This window comes from Balaenoptera musculus, chromosome 2 (assembly GCF_009873245.2).
Source record: "Balaenoptera musculus isolate JJ_BM4_2016_0621 chromosome 2, mBalMus1.pri.v3, whole genome shotgun sequence".
Taxonomy (NCBI): domain Eukaryota; kingdom Metazoa; phylum Chordata; class Mammalia; order Artiodactyla; family Balaenopteridae; genus Balaenoptera; species Balaenoptera musculus.
The window spans coordinates 111,173,971-111,189,569 of NC_045786.1; the positions used below are offsets into that span (position 1 = coordinate 111,173,971).

General features: G+C 40.9%; 1 protein-coding gene across 2 annotated transcripts in view; it reads left to right on the plus strand.

The window, feature by feature from the left end:
• NPAS3 (neuronal PAS domain protein 3) overlaps window positions 1-15,599 on the plus strand; it is an 864,939-nt gene that overhangs the window by 788,662 nt on the left and 60,678 nt on the right. For both annotated transcript variants that reach the window (XM_036844032.1, XM_036844033.1), the window contains exon 6: window positions 9,888-10,006. In XM_036844032.1, coding sequence (XP_036699927.1) covers window positions 9,888-10,006 — 119 coding nt within the window. The remainder of the gene's footprint in view (window positions 1-9,887; window positions 10,007-15,599) is intronic.

The following is a 15,599-nucleotide window of genomic DNA, read 5'->3' on the forward strand; positions in this document are numbered from 1 at the left end:
TTCCCTGGTGGCACAGTGGTTGAGAATCTGCCTGCCAATGCAGGGACACGGGTTTGAGCCCTGGTCTGGGAAGATCCCACATGCCGCGGAGCAATTGGGCCCGTGAGCCACAACTACTGAGCCTGCGCGTCTGGAGCCTGTGCTCCACAATAAGAGAGGCCGCAATAGTGAGAGGCCCGCGCACCGCGATGAAGAGTGACCCCCGCTTGCCACAACTAAAGGAAGCCCTCGCACAGAAACGAAGACCCAACACAGCCAAAAATAAATAAATAAATAAATAAATTTATAAAAAAAAAAGTCAGGTACAAGTTCCATTTGTAAAAAAAAAAAAAGATAAACTTGTTTAAAAGCAACAAATAGCATTCTCACAAATCATTCTGGGAAGAAAGCCCCCCCTTACTGGCTGTCTCACCCCCGTCACCACCTCCACCCCACCCCTACCCCCTTCATCCTTTCCTGTTCCCCAGCTCATCACTCTATCCATCCTCACTTGCTTGTCTCTTAACCCTTTGGAGTCCCTCACTCTATTGTCTTTCTTTCATTCCCATGGAGCCGGCTCCCATCCCTGGGAAAAGCCCACTATCCTGAGCAATGCCTTGATAAACCACAAAGCCATTATTATTAGGGTACCCTAGAAAATCAGTGCACTTACAGTTAAGTCATGCAGCTTCTAACCACTGTGTAATCTTATTGCTTATTTTCTATTGATCCTACTTGCTTTGCCCACATGAGCTGCTCCATAGCTTTTTTTCTTTACTCTCAAAATCCCCTCCTTCTCCCACTTCCTTTATCTCAGCAAACGACCTTTACTCTATTGAGATTAAGTTGTTCAGCGCGGTTCCCATCACCCTCCCCTTTCTCTCCCTCCCCCTCTCCCTTTTTTTGCTCACATCCTTTTTTTTCTTTCCCCCATTTCAGAGGCTCACCTCTTTTTCTGTGTTACTAATGAAATATCCCTTAGGATTTAAATTCTTCAATTAGCATTTCTAATACAGACAACTTTAAACTCAGTCCTCTCAATCAATAAACATACTCAGCTCTCTTTATTTTCATCACCAAATTCACCAAAGAGAAGTAATCACTTATTTTTACTCAATCTTTATCCCACTTTTCTACGGAAGCTGCTCTCTCTGGAGATCCTCAAATAAATGACAGTGTCAATAGGTTCATCTGGGAGGCACAGGACACTCTGGACAATTCTTAGTGACCCCTCCCTTAGTTTCCTACATGTTAAATTATTCGTCTTTAGTATATCACTTATTTTAATTTTGGACAAAAGTCCAAAGGGTAACAGTTCTAGAATTTCATCGTCACTGGCACATATCTATCCAAATAATAGTTTTCCGTAAAGCTATTTACCAGTGCAGAGTGATGAAGCTGCAACTCGAATCATGAGCCCGGAGCTGTGGCATCTTCACCCCGATATCCACATGACTTAGTCTTCTGTGACCACACAACCAAAACGTGGCCCTCATCACTCGCTAGCCCCTTACCCTGCATCGCTCTTCTTTAGCGCATTAAGCACTTCCAGAAACTGTTATATATTTTCCCCTCCTCCCAAATGTAAGCACTGTTATAAACAGTCCCAGCTCATTATAGATACTCGTTACATATTTAATGTAAATAACTGAACAAAGACTGAGCCAGCTATAACGTCCAGTAGATGCTTACATGTGCTATGTAAAATACTCCTTGTCTTTAGGGCTATGTGCTGAGTGAGGACCGGGAGTTCCAGGCACAGGCAGAAGATCAACCTTTAACAACCTAAAAGGTGCCCTCTCAGGCCACACATCTGCACTTTACACATGGAGAGTGATACTTTGTGTATCAATGGTTTGAATCACTGCCTGATTTTTCACCCAGTGCTGCATAACTGTTTCTCATCACATGGCATTGTTGTAGTTAGTCACAGAGCTTTAAAGCAATGAAAAGGCAGAATGCATATGTGTGTGTTTGCAAGTGCCTCTGTAACCAGACTCCTCTATATGACTCCTTTTGAAAATATGGTATGTCGACAACATCTGTGCCTGAGATGGAGATTTGGCCAGAATGCTAAGAAAATAAACATGGCAGTTCAACTCAATACTGGCAACCAGTTACTGCCCCGTGGATAGGCTGCACCGAAGATTCATGTATATAAAATAGTATATTAAAGTAAACTTACAAAAGCAAAGAGCAATCATTGCAACCATAATTTTTTCTTCCTCTTTGGGATTCTAATTTTAAAAGCATTAAAGAAGACAGCTGCTCATGCTGTGATATGCGCTAAACAGCCTGAAGGATGGAAAAAAATATATTTGTAGCTCATAATAACTATTGACCTTTCTGATATACAATGTTCTCTGTGTTAGCTATTCGGTTCTATCAACAGTGAAGATTGAACATGACTTTTTAATAGAAAACATGGGGTTTCAAGCTGCCTTCACAAAGGTGTTTATGTATTGTTATTTTGTTTTGTACTACCAAGACTAAGTCCCGATGCCCTTTGTCTGACATCGTGTTTGTCATTAAAAAAAGAGAGAAAGAAAGGAAAGGAAGGAAGGAAATAAAAGAAGGAAACAGAAAAGGAAAAAAAGCCTCAATGTTATTGAGTATGTTTTATATGAGGAATTGGCTCGTAACCACTTTATAGTCATGATAAAAGCACTGCCACACTCGATCCCATAAGCAATATTGGTAATGGAATCCAAGCGGCATCCCGGGAGGACATGCTATATTTTTCTCCCAGAATAGATCCCTCAAGTGGCAACATTTATAGGGAGTCTCCAGTAAGATTTAAAACCGTCGCAGTATTCAGATGGCGTGTTCTCTGGAGTACACAGCCTGCTGCAGAACAGGTCATGTGGGATATCATACACTCTCAAAGTCTATCTTTACAATACCCAGTTTTTCCCCTTGAACTTTCCTGAAGCTTAGGGGTTGTGTATAGAAACACCCACTGGTAGCAGCTTGACTCTGACACTGTGTGTATTTCCCCGAGTGGTATCATCCAAACACCAACTGTGGAGCAGCAGGTGGAGCTGAATGCTCTCCTTTCCCTCAGGGGACAGCGCCCCAAGTAGCAACCCCTGCCAGGCGCAGGAAGCCTGACCGCCAACCTTATGCATCACAATTCTCATCCGAGGCAGGCAGATATTGCCGGGGAGCTTGTGCTGACAGGTGGCATGGGTTGGCAGATTATTATTTTTTCCTCTTTTTTTGGCGGATTATTTTTAATGTTATACTGAAAGAAGTTTATTACCTCATTATTGAACCACAATTATTTTCACAGCTATGCTCTAGAGTTTCAGTTAATGATTCACAAGTTTCTAAACAGAGCTGAAGACTCACAACTGAGTGGGAGCAGGAATCAGCCCTAATGAGACTTCAATAAATTTGGCTTTTCCGTCATACTCCAGAGCAAGCACTGAAGCTGAGAGAGGCTGATTGCTGAGCCAGAGGGTAGTGGCTGCAACTGCATTTGCCTGACATCCAAAAGGTGGTACAACTTGGGTCCACGGGAAATGGTGGGCACTGCCTCCCTGCCAGTGGCCGAGGATCTCTACTAAGGTCCATCACCCCCTTCAAAGTCACCCTGGCACATGGTAGAGGATGGTAGAGGACAGCCCAGTGGAATGGAAACCAACTCCCAAAAGACAGAGAGCAAGGTATTCTCTAATTCTGGGCAAAAGCAGGCCAATCCTCTTTTCTTAAGACCACACCCACTAATCCATGACTCTCAAAACAACACTTAGCAAAGAATGCTTCCTTAGAAATGAATACAAGAAGAGGACGTAATGATTCCCTCTCCTCCAAAAAAGAAGAAAAGACTTCTTGGGACAAGACGTTTGGTGTGAGAGAATGGGCAGGGGTAAAATGAATAATTCTTCTTAAAAGAATGCATCCGAATATTACTGTATTCAACATGCAAACTGAGTGCCTACTTATGTAAAACATAATCCTAGGCACTTGGGGGGCATGAGTTGGGGGCTGGAGAAGAGTGGGAATAGATACAACAAAAGATAAGCAAGATGTCAAGCCTGCCTTTCAAGATATCACAGTCTTGCAGATGACGCTGTTGACAGCACCTTCTGCAAACTGCACATTTTAAAAAATCAGTTGAGCATTTAGCTTTGAAAACACAGACCCCACTTTAAAAAATCAGCACTACAGGTAGTTTTCCTTACATATGTGAATTCACCAGGTACTGACACTCTGGGCAAGGCATTCCTTCTCAAAATCACATGAGTCTTACCCACGTACATGGTTGTCACATATCAAAACAAGGTTATGATTTGTCCAAAAAGAGGTTCCACGTGGGTGTTATATTATCTGTCTTTGCATAACAAATTACCCTCAATACTGATAGATTTTTAAAAAGCAAAGATATCTCATTTTATAGGTCAGGAATCCAGTAGCAGCTTGTCAGAGTTAGCTGTAGCTTGGGATCGCTCGTGAGGTTGTCATGGAGATGTCAGTCAGAGCATAGTCATCTGAACGCTTGATTGGGGCAGGAGGGTGCACATCTAAGCTCACTCACGTGACTGTGAGTAGGAAGCCTCAGTGCCTGACTACATTAGCCTCCCCATAGGGCTGCTCAAGTGTCCTTACAACATGGCAGCTGGTTTCCATCAGAGTGAATGACCCGGGAGACAGCAACAAGGAAGCCACGCTGCCTGTTATGACCAAGTCATACACCGCCAACTCTGCCACATGCTATTTATTAGAAGTAAGTCACCAAGTCTAGCCCACACTCAAGGGGAAAGGAAGTAGGCTACACCTTTTGGAAGGAGGAGTATTGAAGAATTTGTGGCATTTTTAGATTACCACAGTTGTCATCCTGGATAAACATAAAATCCACTGGGACAATTTCCGTGAGAAAAGATTTATTTTTACCATTGGCCTACTATTGGGAAACTAAGTTGGGGAGATCTTATTACATTAATGTCAATGTTTAATGAATATTAGTTATTGAATATATTAAATATATGTAAATAATACATGTGTGTATATATGTATGTATACACATGTGTGTATATATACACATATATTTTATATATATTTATTTATGTATATACATATATATACACACACACATGTATATGTATATACATATAAATCTTTGCTGTGGGTTTAAGGAACCATGCTATGTGCTATAGGGAATCAAAGTTAGACCTGTCTCCACCCTGCTGCCCTAGCATAAGAGATAAAATGAGAATATAAATAAATGTAAGAACTGGAATACTGGACATATCATGAACTTTGGAGTCAAACAGATCATGGCTGTGTGCTCTGCCACTGACTATCTGGGAGACTTGGACAACATATATTTTTATATAATAATAAAGATTTGGTATTTTCATCTGTCAGTTTGGGCTAAGTTATGTTGCAGTAAATAAAACAATCCCCAAATTACAACAAAGATTATTTCTGTGAGGGTGGGCTAAAGAGTCTGTCCCACATTTTCCTCATTCCAAGACCTGGGCTGATGGAGCAGCTACCATCTGAAATGTTGGAAATCAGCAGAGCAGAGAGAAAGAGAAAGTAGCACCTCGCGACCTGCTCTTCTCGAAAATTCCACCTGAAAGTGACACGACTTTTGCTCACATTCCACTGGCCACAGAGAGCCACATGATCAAACCTAACTTCCAAGTGGCTGAGGAAGTGCAGGAAAACTTTTGTAAGAAAAGAAATAACTTGTTACATACTTGACATATACTCATTCTAAAGTTCTAAAGTACATCAGTATCTAACAAAGCTAACAGCATACACCAGCGAAACAGTTTGGCCTTATCAAGATAATTGCAGAATGAACCAACATCTCTTCCCTTGTCTTGTGAAAGTCATTTTGGTTGCTCGCACTTTGCACAGAACTTCTGAAAAAGGAAAGATTCATTTAGGCAATGAAGTGGTAGAAGAGCATATTTAACTTCATATCTTAATAACTTAGCCCAATGCTGCTTCTCCTTTAAAAGGAAAAATACTATGTTCACACTTGAGGAGTTTTGACTTTTCTCAAAACTTAACTTTTCTTTTCTCTCCCACCCCCATCAGGATTTGATGGCAGTTGGAGGCTCTGACACTAGGGTTGCACCACAGACATTTGGAGTGTGCTAAAAAGAAAGGCCCTCCTTATGCTTTGGCCTCATCCACTTGCAGGGACCCTGGAGAGAATCCCAGAAGTGCTCAGTATACACCTGGCCCTTGGCTTGGCCAGTGAGAACTAGGTGGTTCTCAGCCACCTCCGCTTCCCTACCTTCATCACCACCTCCTGCCCCTTCATAATAATAAGGAAGCTGTAACTACAGTACCAGTTAGGGAATCATAAACAGAGGTGGAATAATGCAGATATGCTTTCACATTATGGTGGAATTTGCCAACATAAAAATTATTACAACTTTTGCTATAAATTGTTCTGTAAATCTCACAAAATATGCAAAAACTGGCATTTCAAGAGCTGAGATCATTTAGATTTACTTAAAAGTTGAGGCCCTCGAGATTCACCAAAAGAGAGTCTATTTCTTTATCTAGCTTTCAGTTGTGTGGGTCTTGTTTTTGTTTTCTTTTTCAGCTCCTTGTTTATAATTCATAGGTCAAAACTGGCCATATCTGGGCTTTGACCACTTAATCCAGCTTTACCCATCAATTTCTCCTTTGTCTCCGGCAGCAGAGATTCTTCTCTGAATCCCAAATTTCTTATCAGATCATGCAGCAATCATGGCCTGTCTCAAAAAGCTGACAGAAAAGCGTGGGATATCTAGAAAGCACTCCAATACGCTTTCTTGACATAGATTGGTTCCACGGTCTTAATAGAGCAGCAGTCCTAAGGATACTTTTCTCACTATTTTGTCCTCTCTTCATATCCGCCCAACACACACACACATCCTTTGTCTATTCAGTGCTACAGTCATGTCGCACGCCACCAAGGCCATGCTCCCTTGGCTGTCTCCCAATAGAACCTTCATCACAATCCGTGCTTCTCACCTGAGACACTTAGAAAGCTTCTGTTCTGAAGTGGCTGCTCCTGTCACATGCAGATAATATGTCTCTTTGCATGAGAGGCACCACTGTCAGAGCTGGGATAACCAGAGCATATTTGCCAGCCCTTGAGCAAACGTGGCTGTGTACGTGTGTGCTGGCAATGAGTTTGCCACGTATCCTTTGAAAGGGCCAGGGTGGCAGGTTACTTCTGTCCCTGTCCCCGGAATTAGAAGGCCGTGTGGAATTAAAGCAGAAATCTTTATCAGAAATCAAACTCTTTTCGAAGTTGCCCTCTCTCTTCTCCCTGACCACCCCCCAAATCCCCATGCTCTTGAAAGACAGCTTGAGGACCAGTTTAGATTTTCAATCTCAGCTCCACTGGGGCAAAATCTGACCTCAGCATTCGTCTCACACCAGTTGTCCTGGGTTTAATGAACGCTGCTCCTGTATATGTTGGAGATTTAACACATGGGGCGGGGGGATGGGGGCGTTACATTCACTGCCCAGCCAGAGCAGGACACAGCATTCGGCTCCACAGCTCATGGGAAGCTCGTGTTTCCCATTGTGTCACCCAGCGGGAAGCACCTTTGCTGGGGTCTCTAAAGTGCCCACTAAGTGTCTACCTGTGCAGTTCCACATACTAAAAACAATAACAATTTCTAACGATGCCTGAATTATTCACAGTTACGTGGTTCCTTCCTTCCTGGGTCAGGGTATCCTGGACCCCAGCCATAAAACATAGTTCGCTTTTCTGGGAAGTTGCATTTTTCCTCAGCTGTTGCAAACACAATCTCACTGAACAGAGCTGAACTGCTGAGGCTAAGTTTGTGGTGTGGATTCTGACAGCTTCACATTAGTTCAAGTCTCTGAGGACCAGGGCCAATAAATGTGAAAAGGACACTAGTAGATTGGCATACTTTTCCACTTCCACCAGGATGAAAAAGTGCTATAAATTAAGTCTAACCTTAAATGTATAATCTGTCCTTGGGAGGAAGGAAAAAAAAAAGAGATATAGCATCTTCAAGCTCTCGGCATCCCTTACGAGAAAAAATTGGTTCTAAGGGTCTCTGATCTTGTGTTTTAGTAAAATAGAACTGCACGGCTGACTGACAGTTCGGATCTAAAGCATTTACGTTTAAGTTTTGATCTCTCTGCTTTTGATTAAAACTAATGAGCTCATTTAATTCAAAATGGGAATCTCTGATAAGAGAAATAAGGTTGATGTGATTGGATTAGAGGGGCAAATTAAACTCTTAGAGCAGAAGTTTGTGCTTATATAGTGTATTAAAAAGCTGTTGGCGTATTATAGCGTGTTAGATGATGAGAAAAATTTCATAGTAATTCATATTTAATCAGAAGAAATGAAAGTACTAAATATAACATGGCTCTGCTTTTCCCTCGAGTGATAAAAAGCTGTACATTGAAAATGACATCAGATCCGTGCTCTCTAAGACAAAAAAAAGAAGAAAATCTTAAGAGAGACACATAAGAAGGGACACTTGTCAGTGGTTCCATCACCCCAGAAGAGAAATGCTGTAAATGTAGGAAAATATAGTCATATTAAGACAAGAATGATACAAGAAAAGCCCTAGACCACAAATAGCAAGGCTTCTGTTATTATAGTAGCTCGTATTTTTCTTTCATCTGAGCATCGAGTCTAATATAAAAAATAGACGTTTCTTTCCCTTAAAAATGTATGGGATATGTTTCATAATTTAAAACTGAAAAGCTTGTTTTGCCTGTTTTTCTTTGTGTTTTAATAGCTATTTTCACACCTACTTAATTCTTAAATCTCTTTACACGTATTTCTTGACCTTCGTCCTAGGGAAAATTAGTGCTCTTGTAGGGCTTCTCAAAAGAAATTCAATTTTGTTGTTGGACATGTATTTTTTTTTACTTTAGAATAAGAGAAACGTTAAACTACTATTTTAGAAGAGTAAAATTCGAATGTTATTAGGCTTTAAAACCCCCAAATTAATTTCTTTTCAGGAAAATACTTAAATTTATAAAACACCTTGGAAGTTTATTTTTAAAGGAAATAGATTCACGTTGCCTTCTGGCCCGTTTGCATAAAGGTGGTTTTAGATCAGCAAGGCTACAAACTACCATTTTAAGTCAAAACATATTCTGCTTAGTCTAAATACACTTAAAGGGAAAGAGTAACTATCTTGCTTAAGGGAAGCAACTATGATTTTCTCATATCGGAAGCAAAGAAGTAAAAACATAGAGGCTGTTTTTTATTCTGATGAGGGCAGGGGACAAGCTGCCACTAGTGACAGGAAGAGAAGGTTGACACCGGGAGTAGTTTTTGTTTCTGTCTGTATATCCCATTCTCAGCCCTCTACCTCGAGTCAGTTGAGAAGACTTCATGCCTCTTATTCCCCATAGTGAAGGAAACTGACTCAGAAGGGCAAGGACACGGGCCAGGGTATGGCTGCCCAATCTTGATGGTGCCATGGTTCTTAGAACTCCCCAGTAGGCAACTGATCCAAGAAGGTATTTGCAGGGAGAACAAAAAGCAAGTCATCCTTACTCTCATCTGAAGCATCTCTGCCCGAGTCTTGGTTGATCCCGTAAATCTCTGGGGTCCTTGTTTTTTGTGACTGTTCTCTCCATGTGCAGCAGCCAAGCCTCAGGATGTGCTACAATTACTTACTTACTATCAGACCCCACTTGGGGAGCTGCTAGAACTTAAAAGGCCTGAAAAGCCCTTGCTAGAAACTGGAAAGGAGTTTCTTCAGACACATTAATTTTTCTTTTTTCTTTTCTGCAAAGTAAACATTTTCTAAATGAGGTAAATTGATTACTACACTCTTAGCATCCATCAGTCATTTATTTTTAGTGAACTCAAGGATCGTACCTGAGCGGTAGCTGAGAGGGGCTGTGTAGAGATCTAAATCATGTGTATGTATTTTTGTATTCTTCAGTGGAATCAACCAGCCCCAGTCTGCTAACCACTGACAACACCCTTGAGCGTTCGTTTTTCATCCGAATGAAATCTACTCTGACCAAACGTGGCGTGCACATCAAATCATCAGGATATAAGGTAAGCTGGGCTCCAGCAGGGGAAAGACTTCTGTCTCGGGTCAATCCTAGGTCACTTGCATTGAGTTTCCCAGCTGCTTTGGGTCCATATAATCAATACATGTGATCTTGAGCAGCCCACAGGGTTCTTAGTTATCTTCCTGTCTCAAGGCAGGGGATTCATTACACCCCTCATTCTCACTTCAGACAGTGCTGGTGCACTAAATGCCTCAGCGAGTGTCTTTCCTTAAAACACATGTTAATAATGCATCAAGTGCTTCAGCACATGCTAGAAATTCACTTTGATGGAGAAGGTGAGCCAAATTCACATCCGTCCTTAAGATGACCATTCTAGAACTACTACTATAAGAATTCTACTTCTCCCACCTCCCCCTTCCAATCCCCCCCTTTCTCTTTAGAGAAAGACTGTCCATTTTAATAACAGCTTGGCCACCAAGATTCACACATGTAGATAAGAAAATCAGGTTGGACGTCAGAAATCCTAATTTTGAAATCACAGTGACTGAACATTCAGTCACACCTTAGCATAGATAGAACACTCCACATACAGAAAATATGTTCCGCACAACAGCAAAGACCAAGTCCAGAGTCATAATCTACATTATTACCATTCTAAGGTTAAGGATATAAAAGCTTTCTAATCTTGGGAAATTCCGACGTTTCAGTTACTATAGCAACATAAATTAAGACCTATGAAATTCATGAAATGCCTTTGGCAACCCGAATCTTATCAGTTTTACAACACACTAACCAATCTTTCAAACAATATTTATTATATGAGGAGGGCAAACAGATGGAATGCACTGTCGCTGTGGCCGGCATGACCTTTCCCCACTGGAGAGTCTAGAGCTTCCGGTAGCCCAGTTCTTGTGGGACAATGCCATAACCTTGTCAGGGATGGTAACGGTCATTTTCATCAGGCTTTAAAAACCTTACATAAGTCATCAGGAGGCTAGCAGCTGCAGAAAAGTCAGAATCAGGCATTTTCTTTGACATTAATTCTTCTGTAAAAAGGAAGGTTGTGGTAAAGCAGGTCCTTCTAAGGATGACCTTTAGCTGAGCTGTCCTACAGCCCAAAGGGCACGTGTGGAACACCCTTAACCTTTACCAGGGTTCAAAGCAAAGGAGAGGCCCCCCGGGCAGCGCCCTGTGCAGTAGCTCCCCCTACAGAGGGATTTGTTGACCTGTTACAAAGGGATATGTCAGAGGACAAAAAACAGACTACCTTTAGGACCACCATGTATTTTCCTGCCTCACGGAAACACTGTACATTTATTAGTTGCTAACTGTATAGCCTCAGCCAGTTTGGAATTCTATAAGCAAACTATAGGTGTAGTGATTATTGTCATTTTAATGCTAGAAAGATGCATTGTTGGCATTCCAACTTTTCTGTCAGCATTTGTTCTTCACCTTTCCTGGTTTTTCCTGGTTTGTAGCAGGCATATCCCAGAAGGGAAGAAGGGTGGAAGAGGTGAGGTATATTTTGAAAAAGCAATATCTAGTGTAATTCAATATCATTAGATAACTTAATTTTTTGAAAACCAACAAAAAATTATTATTACTTTCATACAACAAACTAGAGATTGTAAAGCTCTTCAACATTTTATTTGCCCAAAAGTGGGAGGTATGGTAAAAAAAATAATAATAATATTAACAACAATATAGAGAAATAGTTTGAGTTTCAGTCTAGGCAAGAGACTAAGTGGCTTGGGTTCTGTTGGTTCTGTCATTCGGGCAGCTCAGTCAAGCTGTTTGGCTACATGATCTGAAATTGGAGAAGCTAATTTCTTAAATATTGACAGAACATTCATTCACTATTTTGACAAATGTTTACTGAACTCCTAATATGGAGCTTGTTCAAGATCCTAAACTCAGCTTTGAACAACAAAAAGTCCCTGCCAACTGCTAACAAACAGGGGGGAAAGAGACCATAATAAGTAAATAAATAAAGAAGGTGATTTCAGAGGGCGATGAAGGCTAAAACAACAGTAGCTAACATTTGTGCGCACTACAATATGCTGAGCGTGGGACAGCTTATGTGTATTAGTCCTCATGACAATCCAGGAGGAGAGCGTTTTCATTGTTTCCATTTTACAGATGAAAAAACTAAGGCTGGAGAGGTTAATTACACACCCAGGTTCACACACTGAAGGGACAGAGCTGGGGTTTGAGCTCAGGGAGTCTGGTTCCATGTCCCCTGCACTTAACCACTAGGCCACACTATTAGGCAGAGAGTGAAGCAAGGTAATGTGAGGGAGTGGCTGGTGGGGATCACTTTAGACAGGGTCACAGAAGGTCTCCCTGAGGAGGTGACATGTCACCTATGAGAGGTGAATGAAAAGGGACCTCCATGAAAACATAAATGGAAGAAGAGTGTTTCTGGAGCTCCTCTGGTTTAGGATTAAGACACTTTGCTCTAAGAAGGGAAACAAAATATTAAAAAGCATAACCTTGAATGTCCAGGATTAGAAGAGATTTAGAAGCTGTTCCAGTTTCCATCAAATTATATAATGTTAAAGTGATCATACTCCTCTGACAGTACCTCTTTCTCAAGATATCCTGAAAGTCTCCATCCAATGCTTACTTTCCTCCCTAGAACTGCTAACATGAGAGTTGATTCATCCACTGTTCCCCCAATAAGATGAATCATTCAACAGACCCAGCTCTCCCCTCCTCCTCCACAGTGAACTTCCCTCATTAATTAACCTTGTCTGGAAGTTAGTGGAAGAGCTGATGGGAAGCCGTGACATGACACAGCTGAATAACATCCCTATTTATCTGTTCATTCTCAGTAAATAAATCTAACAGCTTATAAAACATTCAAATAAAACTGGTAATCACCCCACCACCACACAATAAACACAAATAAAAAGAAACAGAGATGATAATTTCTCCATACTCCCAGTATTCTCCCTAATTTATTACCATTGTTTGCTTCTTTCTTTTTCCCTTAGTTAAAGATTCAAGATGTTAAGCCTTGCTCAGTGCACATCACTATATTTCTCTCCATTTTTTCTGTGTCCTTGGCACATGGGCTGTTCTCACTTTCTCCATCACTTTTTAGTGTTATCATTGTTGTCACTGACAGTAATAATAGTAGCAGAAGTACCACTTATTGAACATTGGCAGGCACCGTACCGCTTTATACTTATTTTGTCTAATCCCCACAACTTTATATAAAAACCTCCTCTGTGCCGGGCATTGTTCAAACATTATGTTCTACTATTATGCCCATTTTGCAGGTGGTGAAACTGAGGCTTTCAAAGTTTCAATACTTTGCCTATATTCATTCTTACAGCTCTTAAGTAGCTACTGAGGAGCCAGGATTGATCCAGGCATTTAGGTTCCAGAGTCTGCCCTGTTCACTCCTCTGCTTCAATGCTTAATGGATTAAGTCCAAAGAAGCGCTCAGCACAAACTGGACCTCAGCAAAGGAAAAATTAATCTAAGTTTTTAAAAGAAAATCCTCTTGCCTGATTAAGACCTTCCCTTGGTGGCTCAGCATATTCCACAGCACTAGTGTACAGAGACTTATCTTCCTTTCTAGGGTATATGATACCCACTCAGATACCCAGGACCAAGAATTCTAGCCAAAGAAGTGCCAGTCTGGATCTGCTAATTCAGGTAGAGAGTGGGATATAAATTGGCGTTGCTTCCACACCCCAGGCCTCAGGAAAGTCACCCTCTCTCCTCCGATGAAGTTTCCCAGCTGTGAGCTGACATGCCTTGTCTCTGTCCCCATTTGCTTTGAAATCCACAGTAGTGCATTAGCTGGACCAGCCACTTTTTAAACCTCCGGGGCTTCCTTGCTGTTTAGGTCTCATTGCTGGCCACATATCTTAACATAACAGCGCTCTTCCTTTCAGTTGCACCGCACCAATATTCTGCCTTCTTGATTAGGTCTAGGTCTGGGGGTAACTTCTTGGGTATAGCACAGGGGACAAAAGGAGATAATGTAATCAGGGAAATTAGAGAAGGAAAGATTTATAGGGTCACCTCCTTACCTCTTGTCTTTGGAGGATAGTTTCCTTTGGGGTGGTACTGTCCATTTTATAACCTATTCTTAAATGCCCACCGGCACCACTGTGATTTCTAGAGTATTTATCCACACACATGGTGAAGTCCTACCTCTCAAGGTATGGTAGAACATCCTCAACTGGGGAACACAGACAGAGAGAGAATCTCTGTTATGTTTGTTTTTTTTTTTAAACATCTTTATTGAAGTATAATTGCCTTACAATGATGTGTTAGCTTCTGCTTTATAACAAAGTGAATCAGTTATACACATACAATATGTTCCCATATCTCTCTGTTATGTTTATACCGTGCTGAGAATGACTCCTTGAAAATCCTCAAGTTCCGGGAGTTCCTGCTCTGACACATACAAACAGATTACTAAGGGAGGATGGGGGAGCTCCAGATACTTAAAAATAAACAGTCCCCCATCTGGGATGATTTGGCTCTGGATTTGCCTGTAGCTACGTGTTGAGCTAAATGATTTCTGAAATCTATCCAACCTCCTTATGGTATAAAGAGTCAGAGTATAAATAATAATAGAAAAAATACTGTGTAGGTCCGCTAGTTTATTCAGGCTGCTGATATAATTCAGCTTTAAGAATCTCTGTCGATATCTAAACATGAGGTAACAAAAGCAAAAAATTAGAGGGTGCTAATTAGCTAAAGGCAATTCTTTTGTCTTTTCTAAGCCCACAAACGTGAACATCTTTTAAATCTTCTCTTGTTCATTTTTTTAAATTCATGGTTGTATCCATTCTGTAGAGTAAGGCACTTCCATAATTTTAACAGCGATTTGTTTTCTTCGGGGTGTCATAGATGCCTTCAAGGATTTGATGAAATCTGTAGCACCTCTCCCAAGGTAAATGCATTTTCCATCAGGAAGTTCTTGAATCCCTGAAGTGTATCCAGTGATTTCAGATTACAAAACCCTATTTAATATCTTTGGTACTTATTAAGAAATCAAGTTAGTGCATCTTCCAGAATTTATTTCACCAATATCACAGTAGTCCTTTCCTTCCTCCACATTTCTCCCTCCCTTTTGCCCATTGAGTGTTAATAATACATACTGAAGTCCTGTGACAAAAGACATCAACTCCTAGATTACCAAAGGACAAAGTGAAGATTTACATTTTGATCCCCACGTGCACATAATCTTCTGAAAAATACTTTTTCAGAAAATATTTTTTATAAAAATAATACCGACTATTAAAAGATTTTATCTGTGGTTGAGAATTATTTTCTGTGGCACACGGTCCTCCTTTGTTTCCTGGTCGCGTCACTAGGATTTCCAATGTCAAAATCACAGCTAGGTCAATTTTAGAGTTGAAGGCTTTTCATATGCAAACGTGTTCCTGATTGAATGTGTATACTGACAAGACTCAAGATGATAGCAGACTAGAAGGGAATTACTACTGTTTCAACCATCTGGGATTTTAGTTCTTGGTTTAATTCTTATTAAAACAAGTCTATAATACTAAGATATCAACCCCTCCCTCTTGATCACCTGCCACTTTACTGTGCTGCCAGAGTTGGTTGAATCTACCTGCTTCTATTGCCATTCCTCCAGTTTCATGCCT